The sequence below is a fragment of the Haliotis asinina genome, chromosome 2 (genome assembly GCF_037392515.1).
Source record: "Haliotis asinina isolate JCU_RB_2024 chromosome 2, JCU_Hal_asi_v2, whole genome shotgun sequence".
NCBI classification, from domain to species: Eukaryota; Metazoa; Mollusca; class Gastropoda; order Lepetellida; family Haliotidae; genus Haliotis; species Haliotis asinina.
In genome coordinates this window covers 45,030,354-45,046,358 of record NC_090281.1, presented here as the reverse complement: position 1 = coordinate 45,046,358, position 16,005 = coordinate 45,030,354, and the positions used below count along the sequence as shown (strand labels likewise).

At 39.8% G+C, this 16,005-nt stretch overlaps 1 protein-coding gene across 1 annotated transcript; it reads right to left on the bottom strand.

Moving 5' to 3' along the window:
- Positions 1–8,270: 8,270 nt before the first annotated feature.
- LOC137271829 (sodium-dependent glucose transporter 1A-like) lies at positions 8,271–15,453 on the bottom strand. Its single transcript, XM_067804226.1, has 3 exons — positions 15,319–15,453; positions 10,008–10,293; positions 8,271–9,325 (listed from the first exon to the last, which is right to left on the bottom strand). Exons 1-3 carry the CDS (start codon positions 15,451–15,453, stop codon positions 8,271–8,273), a joined length of 1,476 nt encoding a protein of 491 aa, XP_067660327.1.
- Positions 15,454–16,005: the final 552 nt, after the last annotated feature.

The following is a 16,005-nucleotide window of genomic DNA, read 5'->3' as shown; positions in this document are numbered from 1 at the left end:
CCCAACCTAAAACATATAAATGGATATCTTTGTTTGATGTTAAAGACGATAGATATTTCTCCGGCTTGAGTAGTGATTTGTATATGCTATAAGAATCATACCTTGAACTATCACATATTACTGAATGTCTGGTTTAAACATATTATGTCTTCATTCTCGAAACTGAGTTAAAACATACTTGCACTGTGTGGGGGATATCATTGTCCATTGTTTTCACCATGTCTGTATGATGTTTCAATGCATCACAGACACTGCATCCACTATAAACTTGTAGTCTATGTGACGTACCATTGTATGTTAGATATAGTATTCACTGTTAACATGTAATCTACATTGACGTACCATTCTATATGAGGTATAGTATCCATTGCATTATGACATTATGACTATATTTTCACTGTTCTCATTCCATTTCTTTATCACTGCGTGTGGTCTACAATAACCACTGTTAACACCTAGTCTGTATGACGTACCATTGCATGTTAGATAAACCACTGTTAACATGAGGTCTATATGACGTACCATTGCATGTTAGATATACTCTACACTGTTAACATGAGGTCTATATGACGTACCATTGAATGTTAGATATACTCTACACTGTTAACATGATGTCTATAGAATGCACCATTGCATGTTAGATATACTCTACACTGTTAACATGAGGTCTATATGACGTACCATTGCATGTTAGATATACTCTACACTGTTAACATGAGGTCTATAGAATGCACCATTGCATGTTAGATACAGTATCCATTGTTAACATGTAGTCTATTTGACGTACCTTTGTAAGTTAGATACAATATCCACAGTTAACATGTAATCTATATGACGTACCATTGCATGTTAGATATACTCTACACTGTTAACATGATGTCTATAGAATGCACCATAGCATGTTAGATATACTCTACACTGTTAACATGAGGTCTATATGACGTACCATTGCATGTTAGATATACTCTACACTGTTAACATGAGGTCTATATGACGTACCATTGCATGTTAGATATACTCTACACTGTTAACATGAGGTCTATATGACGTACCATTGCATGTTAGATATACTCTACACTGTTAACATGAGGTCTATATGACGTACCATTGCATGTTAGATATACTCTACACTGTTAACATGAGGTCTATATGACGTACCATTGCATGTTAGATATACTCTACACTGTTAACATGAGGTCTATATGACGTACCATTGCATGGTAGATATACTCTACACTGTTATCATGTAATTTCTATGACCAACCGTTGTATGTTAATTTCTTCTAATTGCATGATATTTCCACTGTTCTGATCCCGTTTTTATGACGTATCACCGTGTGTGGGATAAAATAAGCACTGTTAAGATATAGTCTATGTGACGTACCATTGCATGTTAGATGCAATGTCCACTGTTAACATCTAGTCTGCATGACGTACAGTTTCACGATAGATACAATATCCACTGCTTATATGCAATTTTGCAATTTACCCACTTCATATGAATTATCGAGTAAATCAATTTAACCTTTATTAAAACATTATTCAGATTGTTCTAAGGAGGCCAGTATGTTTGCAGTAAAACATGTATAACTAGACGCAAGTTTGTATGCTCGTTCACATAGCCTGTTCGTCTACCTCTTCCTGAAAGTCGACATCCGTGCCATATGGCAATGTATTTCATAGCGAAGCAGTGTTGCATTTTTGGAAGGTTACATAAGGGTGGATGAATCAGTGACTGAGGACAGTCTTACGTCGCTTGTAGTAATATCCCGCATTATCTTAACTTCATGTTAAATACCTTAATTGGTCAGCCAACCGACTTGGGTGACACTGTCACACAGATAATATCACGTCGGGTAGCACCATTCACACTTAATACCCCAATGGAGGATCGAACCTGGGTCTTCGGTGTGACAAGCAAACGCTTTCACCACTTAGCTACCCGCTCATCGACAGGTTGGGCACTGAGAGAGTGGTGCGCGCTTTTTAGTGACGAAAACCAGTCCACGCCACTGACCCGTGTCATAAGAGTCTACCCTGTCGTTTGGTGATGTTGCATTCAGAGTGATGGACTGAGAGGAAGTAAAAACTATGTGAGTATACTTGGTGTTGCGTTTCTCTGTACATAAATGTTATGTGGGTTAGTTAGGAGTCAAGGTCCCCCACTCCTTGACTTAATAGTCGGTGACGGACCGAGCCAGAGCTACCATCTCGTCATCATCGTCATGTTTGACGCTAGGGTTTACTGAAGGCCAATCGCCAGTTACGACACACCGACTGTTATTTGTACTTTTCAGGAAACTAGTTAATTGAATAATACAACTATTCGTTTTATAATGTTTATTGTTGGCTGCTTTCCCAGATCTATTCCGTGCAGACTTTTTGCGGACGGATGGGTTATAGCGTAGTGGTTAAACGTGGGTACAATATGTGAAGTCCATTTCTGGTGCCGTGATAGTGTTGGAATACTGCTAAAAGCGGCGTTAAACCATACTCACTCACTCATTAGATTCCTGGGATTTGTTCTAGTGTAAAAATTCTGGCATAGTATATATATATACTGGGTCCAGATTCCACCTGTTATTGCCCCACCCCTTAATGCAGTACACCAGCCTGGGGAACAACAATTACCGGCTGTTGTTTAAGCGTGACAAAATCAGCGATCGGGTCAACGATTTTTTTGCTTTCCTGGCGGCGATCTATCAGTCAGTTTATCGTTACTGTTCCATTCTTGCCTTAGCCGTAGTATCAGTTTACTGACTGTACTCGATTCCTTGCCGAATTCTTTCCTAAAAGTGAGTCAGTGATCCTATGAGTGAGTCAGTGAGTTTAGTTTTACGCCGCACTAGGTACATCTGAAAATAGGGTGGAATATAGTAAATGAATAATCGAGTCTGGACCAGACAACACAGGGAGCAATATCACGAGCATCGATCTACGCAAAGAGGATAACATGACATATGTCAACCAAGTCAGCGAGTCTCACCACCCGATCCCGTTAGTCGCCTCGTATGAGAAGCACGGGTCACTGAAGATCAGTTCCAACTCGAATCTTCATGGGAACCTATGAAGAAGAACTCGTGTATCACGTGAAGGAGTGAGTGACTGAAGCAGGTTATCTATATCCTGACTAAAACAAGTTATCTATATCGTGACTGAAGCAAGTTATCTATATCGTGACTGAAGCAAGTTATCTATATTCTGACTAAAACAAGTTATCTATATCCTGACTAAAACAAGTTATCTATATCGTGACTGAAGCAAGTTATCTATATCGTGACTGAAGCAAGTTATCTATATTCTGACTAAAACAAGTTATCTATATCCTGACTAAAACAAGTTATCTATATCGTGACTGAAGCAAGTTATCTATATCGTGACTGAAGCAAGTTATCTATATTCTGACTAAAACAAGTTATCTATATCCTGACTAAAACAAGTTATCTATATCGTGACTGAAGCAAGTTATCTATATCGTGACTGAAGCAAGTTATCTATATTCTGACTAAAACAAGTTATCTATATTCTGACTAAAACAAGTTATCTATATCGTGACTGAAGCAAGTTATCCATATCCTGACTAAAACAAGTTAGCCTAACTTGTTTTAGTCACGATATAGATAGCCTATCTATATCGTGACTAAAACAAGTTGTGAATTCATTATAAATAGAGCTACATTTTGAAAAATAGAGTTACATTCTAAGTTGCATTAAATCGAATCACGCATCCTGTACGAACATCCTACACACAACAGAAACTAGTATGGCAAACACTGACTACACCGCGCACGACAGTTTTCGATGTATCGTTTACATGCCACATATAACAAGGGTTCTTTGTTTGAAGCTGTTCGCATGGAGGTTACCATTATCGTATATGCCTCCAATATACAAAATATAGCCAAAAGAGAGAGACACGCGCTCACGCACACACACGCACACTTTTTCCTGAAACGGCTGTACCCATTTGTGCTTTTTTTAAAGCTGTACCAATAATTCTGTGGTGTGCTGCAGAAAATCAACTGTATTGGGTGCCGAGCCAACAATTGCACACTGTAATTAAGTGATTCAGTGGGTGAGGGAGTTTAGTTTTACGCCGTACTCAGCAATATTCCAGCTATTTGGCGGCGGTCTGTAAATAATCGAGTGATCAACAGCATCGCTCCACACCAATTGTAGTGGTGATTGTACGTGCGCTTCAAACACTTTTAAGAATCTAATCAACTTTAATCTTTAGCACTGGGCATATAGTTCCCTTATCTGGGGATATTCTGACCTGACCTTATTTTTGGTTATTTGTATATTTTCCCACGAATTCATCTAAATTCCACGTGGGGTAAGGTGGAACGGTTACACGAATGTCCAGTCTGAGTCAGTTTTATGTTTTCTTTAATGTAGCTGTGTTTTTTAAAGTTTTATTTGAGTATCCAGTAAAACAAATTCTATTTGTCACTATTAAACCCATTTTGGAAATATACCTGGAACTATAAGCTATATATCTGGCGATAAGTACGTCAGAATAAGTCTTTAACAAATATGTTTGTTTAAATAAAGAAGCAAAACCAAAAACAGAAATACAAAGTGCCATTGGACTGAAACAGGAATAGAGCTATCGTTCCAATTTGACGTATTTCTGATGTTCTTACGCCAGTGTGAAATCCTTCCAAATGGGAACAAGTCGCTTTTCGGCTTTTCTGGAATAACACGAGTTGGTCTTGAATGCAGTGGACGTTGTGGACCAATATGCCATCGTGTAAGCATGGGCGTTGAAGAGCTATTAGCGTTACCCAGAACCAACCACGAGGAGGTTGCTCTTCATTGGTGGCAGTGACCCCAAACAACTATGCCTACAAACCAGTTTCGACCTGTTTGTATCACTTGGTCTCAATTCTGAGTTTGTTCCATAGAATGTTGTCAAATATCTATCAGCACTAACCATTATAGTGCAAATCATTAGACAATATTTGCAAAATTTGTTTCGTGTCTTAAAATCTTTTCGCCATTGAAGTCAAAGGAAATTTACAACTTGACAATGAAAGCATAAATATTTTATTTGTCAAACTGACTGGCTTTACCAACTACATGTAGTTCCGTTTAATGCAAAGGTGCTACAATGGTAGTACCCTACAGAGTGCATGTACAGAGTTGTGAAATGGGCCTGACAGTCCAGTGATCGACAGCATGAGCATTGACCTATGCAACTGAGGTAGGATGGTATGTGTCAACCAAGTCAGCCAGCATGACCACCCGATTTCGTCAGTAGCCTCTTACGAAAAACATGGGTTCCTGAAAACCATTTTTGACCCTGATTTTCACGTATCCAATGGCCAACAGAATAGCAAAAGGTTGGTAGTAAAAACATGGTCTATAGCCTCGGCAATTAAACTACTAATGTAGAGAACGGATCGTGGTGTAAGTTGAGCAGACAGAAGTATACATAATAAGGTCTAAATTCTTGCCCGAAAAGCTAGTTCCTCCGTGTTAGTCTGTGCTGTTCTAGAATACTCCTTACATCAAATGTATCCTTATATGGTAACTTCCATTCCACTTTTCACATCAATAGGTAACACAATCCTGATATCTCATTATCGTGACAATTTAAAAGTTGGAAAGTACAATACTGACAGAATTTATGGATGACAACTGTCAAGCATGACAACGGTACAAGAATAGGTACCGAAAAGTCAAACTCATGAAATACAGCCAGTGGTTTTCCATAAAGTTCGTCAGTAACGCATACCTGACAATCAAACTTATAAGCACAATTTTCTGAGATTCTACTCAATTGTAACAGAAGCAGTGCAATACAATTACACCATTTAGAGATATCACACTTCTACACAGCGCCAAGTAATCCTCTAATTTAGCTGAACAACCCCAACTCCCCACACTTATCTTATTACTCTGTCTAATCACAATACATTAATGAAACAAACATAACTCTGAAACATATCCCTTTGGTAGTTAAAAGTAAAAACTGTAAAGGATATTTTTCAATTGTTAATTTTAATGTAATTATAATTATTTTTTTTAAAAGAAAAAATTTAATTGATTCATTTTAATTGATGTGTTTTGTAAATAAATGTATTTTATAAATGGTATAGTTTAAATTAGTAACTGAGATTGTTGCTGTGTCTTCAAAGGGAGTTAAAGAACTCACAATTATTGTGCTCCTGAGGGGATACTTAAGTCCCAAAACATTCAAGGTGAATTTACTCGTACGGACATTTTAATCGTAGAATATGTGGCTAGATTAGACTGAATTGCTAACAGGGTGGTGTAAATCCAGCTAGGGTTCATGTAGGAAGCAAATGTGTTGTAAGTCTACTTTCAGCTGCTGATCTATAGTCTGGTTTACATTGCATTGTCTTCTGTAGTTAAAGTTTCATACTATCTTTATATCTATATCTGTGATCCTCTAGTTATTTACTGTCCTTCGTTGACAGGATTTCACATTTTGACTTTTCACTTATTCATTACGACTTTATTCGTTATTCAAATGCTCGTCACGATATGGTTGCAATATTACCGATGTGACGGAAAATTTTAACTCACTCGTACCTAATCTTACAAAGTGACCAACTCGTACCTAATCCTACAAAGTGACCAACTCGTACCTAATCCTACAAAGTGACCAACTCGTACCTAATCCTACAAAGTGACCAACTCGTAACTAATCCTACAAAGTGACCAACTCGTAGCTAATCCTACAAAGTGACCAACTCGTAACTAATCCTACAAAGTGACCAACTCGTACCTAATCCTACAAAGTAACCAACTCGTACCTAATTCTACAAAGTGACCAACTCGTACCTAATCCTACAAAGTAACCAACTCGTAACTAATCCTACAAAGTGACCAACTCGTACCTAATCCTACAAAGTGACCAACTCGTACCTAATCCTACAAAGTGACCAACTCGTACCTAATCCTACAAAGTAACCAACTCGTACCTAATTCTACAAAGTAACCAACTCGTACCTAATCCTACAAAGTGACCAACTCGTAACTAATCCTACAAAGTAACCAACTAGTACCTAATCCTACAAAGTGACCAACTCGTAACTAATCCTACAAAGTGACCAACTCGTAAGTAATCTTACAAGGTGAGTGAGTTAAGATTTTATTTCAGTTATTTCATGTTATAGATTTACAACAATTACATGTAAATTTATACATACCTCTCAACGAAGGGCGGTAAAACAACTCTACTATAAGATATATAAATTTAAAACTAGTAATCAAATCTGAAACTCTAGATGACAATACGATATATTAACAATTTATATACATGTATTGCCAGCAACTGGAGACCATAGGGACATACGTTCCATTCAGCCACTGGCGATTGTAGGACAATTTAGTCGAAATTTATAATCACAACAAATGCTGTGTTTAATAATTGATAAGTTTAAATATTACTTTGAACTTTTGGGACCTACGTACCCTCTTAGGCAGACAATAATTGTACCATACTTTGAGATTACAGCCGCTAACAATCGCAGTTACTAATCTACACCTCCAATCATTAAATGGCAGATACCTACAAAACATATCAATCGAATTTTTTCAGTTAACTCTATCTCTTTACAACCGTTAATAATAAATTGGCAATTAATATTACTAAAAAGATCCTTCAGCGTTTTCACATGGAAATATTTTAGCTCGATAGTGATTCTTTCATCCAAAAAGGATACAAAACAGAGGATCCTCAACTTTCAATAGGTATTCGCGTGTATATCTTGATGACCACTCCGACATCGTCGTATAATGATCTCCTCAAATGTGGACTGACAATGCAAATAGGTGTAATCAGTATAGGGTTTTATTTCATGTGCCTATTTGGGTGTCCCACTCCTCCGCATCAAATCACGGACAGCTTTATAACCTTATGAACACTAACATTTTCTATGTGGAAGGCTGTATAATATGGATTGACAAACTATCGTGCGTGAAAGTTTATAAGGGAGACAGAAATCAATATGAAAAAAGTAAGGAACAAACAAGACACTGGGAAACAGCCCATGCAATTACGTTTCATGTTGACAAGAGGTGTCGGAGGACTGTAAAATCTAGTGGAATACAAAAAATGTACATAGAGGCTTATGATCAGATCATTCTGTTGACAACACTTAGAGTTAGACAACACTTTAAATGGTAAAGGGTTAATTTCTGGTTCTATTTAATCAAATGTGCTGAAAGGTACCAACATGTTGTCAGCAGTGAAAAAAAGATTTTGAAAAAGATCTTTAAACAATTCCATTAAGTTATTATGATACTTTGTCTAGATCCTCATCCAGAGGTTCTTCCATTTCTTCTGCTGTATCTGTGGTGTCAGTGTAGGATGAGTGATGCTTGCTCAGGACTTTCTTCACTAGCCAAACTAACATTACAAAACTGAGGAACAACAGGACAGTCTCAATTGTAAGGACATAATTGTACCAAAGAGGACTGGATACTTGCATCAGATGACCAATGATCTGAGGATTGACCATTCCACCCAGACCGACAAATATAAAGATGACCGACATGATTTTACCCGAGAGTTGCACAAAGTCCTTCTCAATCCAGGTAAGCATCGCAGGAAAGCTGATAGACAATGAAAAGCCCACAGCAAATGCTGTGATCCACATCGACACCGTTGACAGGTACAGTCCAGCAAATATCATTCCAACTTGAGCGAGGATTAGAAAGAAAAAGAACACACCACAGATCTTCACATGCGACACATATCCGATGAAGACGATGGCAGCTAGACGACCAAAGGCGAATGCTGCCCAAACTGCAGATGTGATTCTAGCGCCCATAATCTTTGTCCATTTGAACTGCTTGACAACATATGATGCCAGGAAAGACACCGAGGAGTCATCGACCTCGTCCAAGAAGAAGTAGAATATACCCAGAAGGCCAAGTGTTAGGACGAGTAATTTCCGAGGCAACATTTTACCCTGTCTCTTTCCATTTAAAGCTTTTGTGGCGTCCTTATGTTTTTCCTGTCTTGCAAATAGAAACACAGTTAAGAACGGTAATGACGACAGGATTGTTAACAGCCCAGACATCAAAAATGGCCAAATGATTCTTGTCTGCTGCTGCTGAGTTGAAACTATGTTTGATGCATTTGCGTAACCCTGTTGTTGGTATGAACTGTTTTCGGTCTCCGTGAGCGTAGTCAGTGTTGTGCTGTTAACGTCGAATTTTCTGACGGCTAAATACGGATGAAGGGCAAAGGGGGAGATAATTCCCCCTAATGACCATAAGAAATGTAAAGCCTGCATGTAAGGTTTGCTTTCCACTCCCCATACTCGAACTAGTTCCACATTGCAGCCTGAAAACATGAATTTATATGTATTTACTCATGTATTGATTGTTAAGAAATCTGCATTTATTTAAGTGACTTTAGTATTTGTCCATAATATATGATCATGAACAACAAACATGGGTAAGGACGTACATGGGAAATCAGAATATTCGTCAAGGCACAAGGAGTAATGCTATCATGACAAGACTGACATACGTTTAGCGATACGTTAACGCTTATATTCTCTGTGTGACAGGTATCTGGTATGTGCATATGCTGGTATATCGTAGATGGTCCGGTGTCAGATTTAAGCCAGTGTCAGATTTAAGCCAAAATGGACGTCACCTTTTCCAAAACATATGACGAGAATAGTTGACCTCTATGCTGGGTTTGTTATATCGGCATCAATATATATCCTCTCACAACATATGATTCCGAAGTCAGAAAACGTGTTCCTCACCAGAGAGAAAGTGACACCCATATTGTAGCTACGAATACATTTTTGTCATAAGTTTAACTTGTCGTGCATTAGAAAGTAAACAAGAAAGCAAAATTACTGGGCTTAAGTAATAAAAGACGGGATGCATTTAGATTGGTCTATAATCCTATAATATCTGTAGGCTCCACTCACCCTCTCCTTCGCGCGCGCACTCACACACACACACACACACACACACACACACACACACATACACACACAGGCACACACCTGTTTTAAATACGCCGAGGACGAGCTCTTGTGTAAAAAACATGGCGATCATCAGCCAGTAGGGTGAACATAGTGGTATCACAGCTACAATCAGTCCGTGCCCAGCTAGTGAGATGAACAGCGACAGGTATTTATTGAACCGGTCGTAGATGACTCCACCAGCAATGGCTCCAACCACGGTTCCAGTGGCAGCAGCAGTGAAAAAGGCGGAGCCTTGAGACAAGTCCGTTCCCGTGATGATCAGTAAGTCCAATAGTGAGGGCCCTCTCTGACTGTTGACCCAACCCTGAAATCAAAAGAATAGTTGAGCAGAGAGAGTGAGCATACTTTTACGCCGCTGTTAGAAATATTCCAGCAACATGTGAGTGAGCACAGAAACAATAGAAAATAACTTTAAGATTACCCAGTGAATATGTGTGAATGTTTCGATACGTTGTTGAACCTCATGTCAGAACCTTTACTACAGATGTGAACCAGCCCTGTGTTTCTCTGCACTCCTCCTTTGTAACAAATAGTTAACTGTGTCAATATTATGATCATAGTTTTTTGTGTGATTTGTTTTGTGATTTCAGTACTCCAGGGTTACATGTTCGTACAGTAGCATACACGTTCATACGGTTCATGCAGGATAGTTGTACTAATGAATATAGTGAAGTGTTTGCTTTAAGAAAGACTATGTTCACGCAGTAACATGCAAATTCATACAGTTCTTACAAGGTAGATATACTTGTGGACAGAGTATAACTTTTACTTTAATAAAAACCCAACTTAACAAATGGTTGTGACAAGCTATTATCCCATGGGTAGAATGCTGTAATATGACAGTTATGCATCTACGTTGTCCTTACGTGTAGGCTTTGAGTAATGTGACAAAACACTGTTAGGAAATATTTCTGCCAGACCTTACACATACTGGTAACAAATATTGATCCAAAATATGTCACGCCACATTTCTCTAAAATAAACAGTGCATTTCTCTCAATAATATTGTCAGCCCTAGGTGCTATACCTTAAATCCGCCGGGCATTTTAGGATATTCTATCCCATACAATCCACCTGTCATTGTAGAGTTTACTGTACCTTTCAATCCAGCTGCCCAATGTGATAACTGTCATCATACAGACATACTTATATGCTAATTTATATTTTTGAAACTCTGCACTATGAAAGCTAGATGACGACAGTCTATACAATCAGAAACCGATTCACATGACGAAGAACGGAACACAGCGACACACTGACAGTCATATCACGTAGTCATCCGTCCAGTTGGTTGTCATGACAACCGTGCGTGTTTTGCTAGGTAACCCAAATTCCACTCGAGTGAGGTTAAACAGATCTCCAAGTGTACGACGCAGTTTCAGTGCCCAGTTGTGTGCCCAGTTTACCTGGTTTCGTGAAAGGTGATGTTTTAATCGCATTGACCCTTTTCTGGCGTATTACATGTCTTTCGTACGGTATAAATACCATGCCTACAATTTAGCTCCATAAAAATGTCAGGATCGATTACTGGCGGTGACAGGTAATCACAGATACTGTGATTCTGTACGAAGGTAAAATAATATTAAAAACTAGACAGATCTCAATAACACTTCTTTCCAATATATCGCAATACATATCGCAATACAGATGAGTGTATAGCAATATACCGCAATACGAAATCTGTGGCAATACGCAGCTGTTGTAAATTGATAATACCACTGACAGAGGGTAGTTCCTTTGTCATTTGGAACAACAAATAAAACAGCACTGCTGTGGTATCTCATATCAATATCGAAATTTGTTCTGCCTTTGCCACTTCCATTTTTAAGTGCACTTCCATTATTTTCTGTACTTCCGGGATCTACCGTACTTCTATTCTTTAGCGGACCTCCTTTCTCTGGTGTACATCCATTATCTACAGTACTTCTATTCTCTAGTGTACCTCCATTCTCTGTTGTACATCCATTATCCACAGTACTTCTATTCTCTAGTGTACCTCCATTGTTTGGTGCACTTATATTATACACAGCACTACTATTCTCTAGTGTTCCCCCATCCTCTGGTGTACATCCATTATCTACAGTACTTCTATTCTCTAGTGTACCCCCATTCTCTGTTGTACATCCATTATCCCCAGTACTTCTATTCTCTAGTGTACCTCCATTGTTTGGTGCACTTCTAATATATATACAGCACTACTATTGAAGATGATGTCGTTGATTTCTCTCTTCTCATGGAGGTCCTTCAGGGTTTTCTTGTCTTGTATTTCCAGTCTGGCCGTCGGATCTTTCTTGATGTTGAGGTAGGTGGTGGCGTCTGAGAGGCTGTTGTTGACATCATCTTCAACCAGCTGAACCCTATCAACTCCCAAGCCCCATACGGAAGAGCTACCATCAAGATCCACAAGAACCCGCCCAAAGCCCGGATCCTAGTCTGCTCAAGAGGTTCAGTTTTCTACAACACCACCCAGTTCCTCTCACGTCTCCTCGCTCCCTTTGGCAAAGATGGCAAATCCTACATCAGCGACTCTTCATCCTTTGTCAGCCAGCTGAAAGAATCCAACCTCACAGGCACCATGGTCAGCTACGACGTCGTGGACCTCTTTACCAACATCCCACCAGAAGAAGCCCTGGACATCCTTGGCAGCAAGTTAGCCAACAGGATAGATGACTTGGACACCCACCTCACCATAGACAGCATCATCAACCTCGCCCGCAGCTGCTTTGACACCTCCTACTTCACATTTAATGGTAACATATACAAGCAGATCCACGGTCTCCCCATGGGCTCACCTCTTTCTCCTCTCATTACGGAAATCTTCATGACCTCCTTCGAGGAAGCAGCCCTCTCCACAGCACCGTTCCAGCTGTTGGTACCGCAAAGTCGACGACACCTTCAATCAATGACAACGACCCCAGCGAGCTCCTCAACCATCTCAACGACCAACATCCAAGAATCAAGTTCACCATGGAGACAGAGACCAACCAACACCTGCCCTTCCTTGATGTATCCCTCCACACCACAGACGATGGACTTAGAACCTCAGTATACCGCAAGCTGACGCACATCGACCAGTACATCCACTACAACTCCTGCCACCACCCTCAGATCAAGCAAGCTATCATCGCCACCCTTATCAGACGTGCCAAAGCCCTCTGCCATCCCGATGCCCTAAACAATGAACTGGACCACCTCAGAAAGACATTCACCACACTCAACGGTTACCCTCCCCAGCTCGTCACAGCCACCATCAACAAGACCCTCAAGGACAGAGAACCCCGCCTCAAGCCTTCTCCATCACCCATCAGAGTAACCATACCCTACCTTGGCCCCATCAGTCATCAAATATCACATCAAGACCAAAGCCAGCATTGATGTCACCTTCTCCAGTGGCAAGACCATGAAGACCTACCTAAACGCCAGCGGTAAAGGACCCAGCTGTGAACACCCTAACCCGAGAGGATGCATCTACCAGATCCTTTGCAACTGTGGCGACCTATACATTGGAGAAACGCTGTCACCAATCAACACCAGAATGAAGGAACACCAGACCTCTGTCAGCAAAAGTCGACCAGAAATCGGCCATCTCTGAACACATTCTTAAGAACCCTGGACATTCAATTCGATGGGAGGACACTAGGATACTATCTACCAACAACAACAACTGGCGCCAAAGGAAACTGCAAGAGGCCATCGAGATCCGGAGACAGAAGCCAGCAATCAACCGTGACCAAGGAGTGTACCTACCAAGTGCCTGGGACTTATTGATAAATTAATCTCATCTGTGTACATTCTATCTATGTATTCATGTATAGCCAATCCACTTGTATTTGTACATCATCAGCCCTCATGTAAACGTGCTCATCAATCATGTACATCATTCTTAATCCCCTATCATGTGTTAGACCCGTGAAGGTCCCGGGGTATAATAGGCCTTCAGCAACCCATGCTTGCCATAAAAGGTGACTATGCTTGTCGTAAGAGGCGACTAACGGGATCGGGTGGTCAGACTAGCTGACTTGGTTGACACATGTCATCGGTTCCCCATTGCGCAGATCGATGCTCATGTTGTTGATCACTGGATTGTCTGGTCCAGACTCGATTATTTACAGACCGTCGCCATGTAGTTGGAATATTGCTAAGTGCGACGTAAAACTAAACTCACTCACTCACTATCATGTGTTATGTAAACATCATCCAATCATGCGTAATGTATCACCATTAGCCACCATCCTTATCCCCAATCATGTACATCGTCCTTATCTCCTATCATGTGTTATGTAAACATCATCCAATCATGCGTAATGTATCACCATTGGCTTCCATCATTGTTATCATAACTGTCAGCTTCCTATCAGTGCTTGTCTATACTGGCTTCCAGCTTTCGTTAATTCATTCCACTTGTTACTTTGTTACTGTTTTATCTGCACATATAAATAGAGCTCTGTACCCCATTCTCAATCACCTGATGGAGTAAGCATTAACTCCGAAACGTTGTGTTCTCATATAAAGAAGTTGATATCCATAAAAATCTTCATTCTTCTAACCCATATACCATATGATTACAATCAAGCGATCGATGTGCTAGAAATCAGATTACATGATTATCATTTACTATTATTTTCACTAATTTTGTCAAGACTAAGCTAATAAAACACTTGGTTCAAGTGCAGAAATACTGCATCTTAGAGGACCAGAGATCATGATCACTTGTAGAGACTTTGATTGCAGCGGTCCAATGCTCTTCCGACAACACACTTTCTGATAGCGTCAAAATATTTTCTTATTTCAAGGTTGAGTTCTCCACTAAATGTTTTCCGAGATTCTGCCTTCTGATACGCATTATACATCAGTGCTTTTGCAAAGAAGAAACACATAACAAACGGCTGTTATCCTTTCTGTATGGTATTATATACAGTCTTTTCAAGCGAACAGAAGATTATCTGTCCCAAAGAAGAAATACATAATAAACGAATATTATTCCTTCCGGTATTTGTTTTCAAGTAGGATGAATCAGATTTTCTATTCTTGCAAAGTGGACTTTGGGTTATGTGAACACGAGATATAAAACAAATGTTTGTGTCGTTAATTTTAAAGATTGGAAGTATCGCTTCGCGTGGTGTTGAACGGAAGTCACTGTCTCTCTCTATATATACAGTGACTCAGTCAAACAGGTTGTCACTGAATCTAAGCGTTTGTTTGAATGTTGTTCTGTTGCAGATAGCTGCTCTGTCCCCCATCTACAGGTTACGCTACAGACAAATATAAACGTTATATAAATTGTGGGTAGTCAGTTTAATTTGAACATGTGTACAACAGCTTCACTCACCGACATGAAGTTACCGAACAAAAGGCATGCGGTATACAGGAACTTCGTCCTATAAACCTTGTTTGACCATCGTTTACGAGTTTGGTCCAATTCTCCCTCGGAAGCCAGCGACACCACAGCTGCAGTTGTCTCCATGTCCCTTCCCAGAGTATTACCTCGCGATGTCAAGAACACACTTCACGCGGGAAATGGCACACGTCTATAGTTCAGTGGGGCTCCAGACGTAGGACCTGGAATGTTAAAATATGCATTACACATGGGTGATAACACAAATATTTGTAATTTGTGGGATAAAAACTGTGAGTACATTAGTAATTGTATTACGTGACTCTCATAATGCTTGTATTTTGGTGACAGACATACAGCTTGAACACATACATTATGTTCTGTAGATAGTTGCATTTTAATTATTAGTAGTTTAGATTAGTAACTTGAACTGTCAGTGGCTGTACCCTCAAGGGGGGTTGAAGTATTGTAAAATTATTGTCCTCGTGAGAGGGTACGAAAGTCCTAAAACATTCCATGGACGTTTAGACTTTCCACTGTTTTTAATCGTAGTATATGTGCATTTTTAATTTACGGCTAGATGTGACTAAATTGCTAACAGCTGAAGTGATGGCGTGAATCCAGCTGGGGTCCATGCAGGAGGCAAAGGTACTGTAAGTCCCCATGGTCCCTATTATGGTG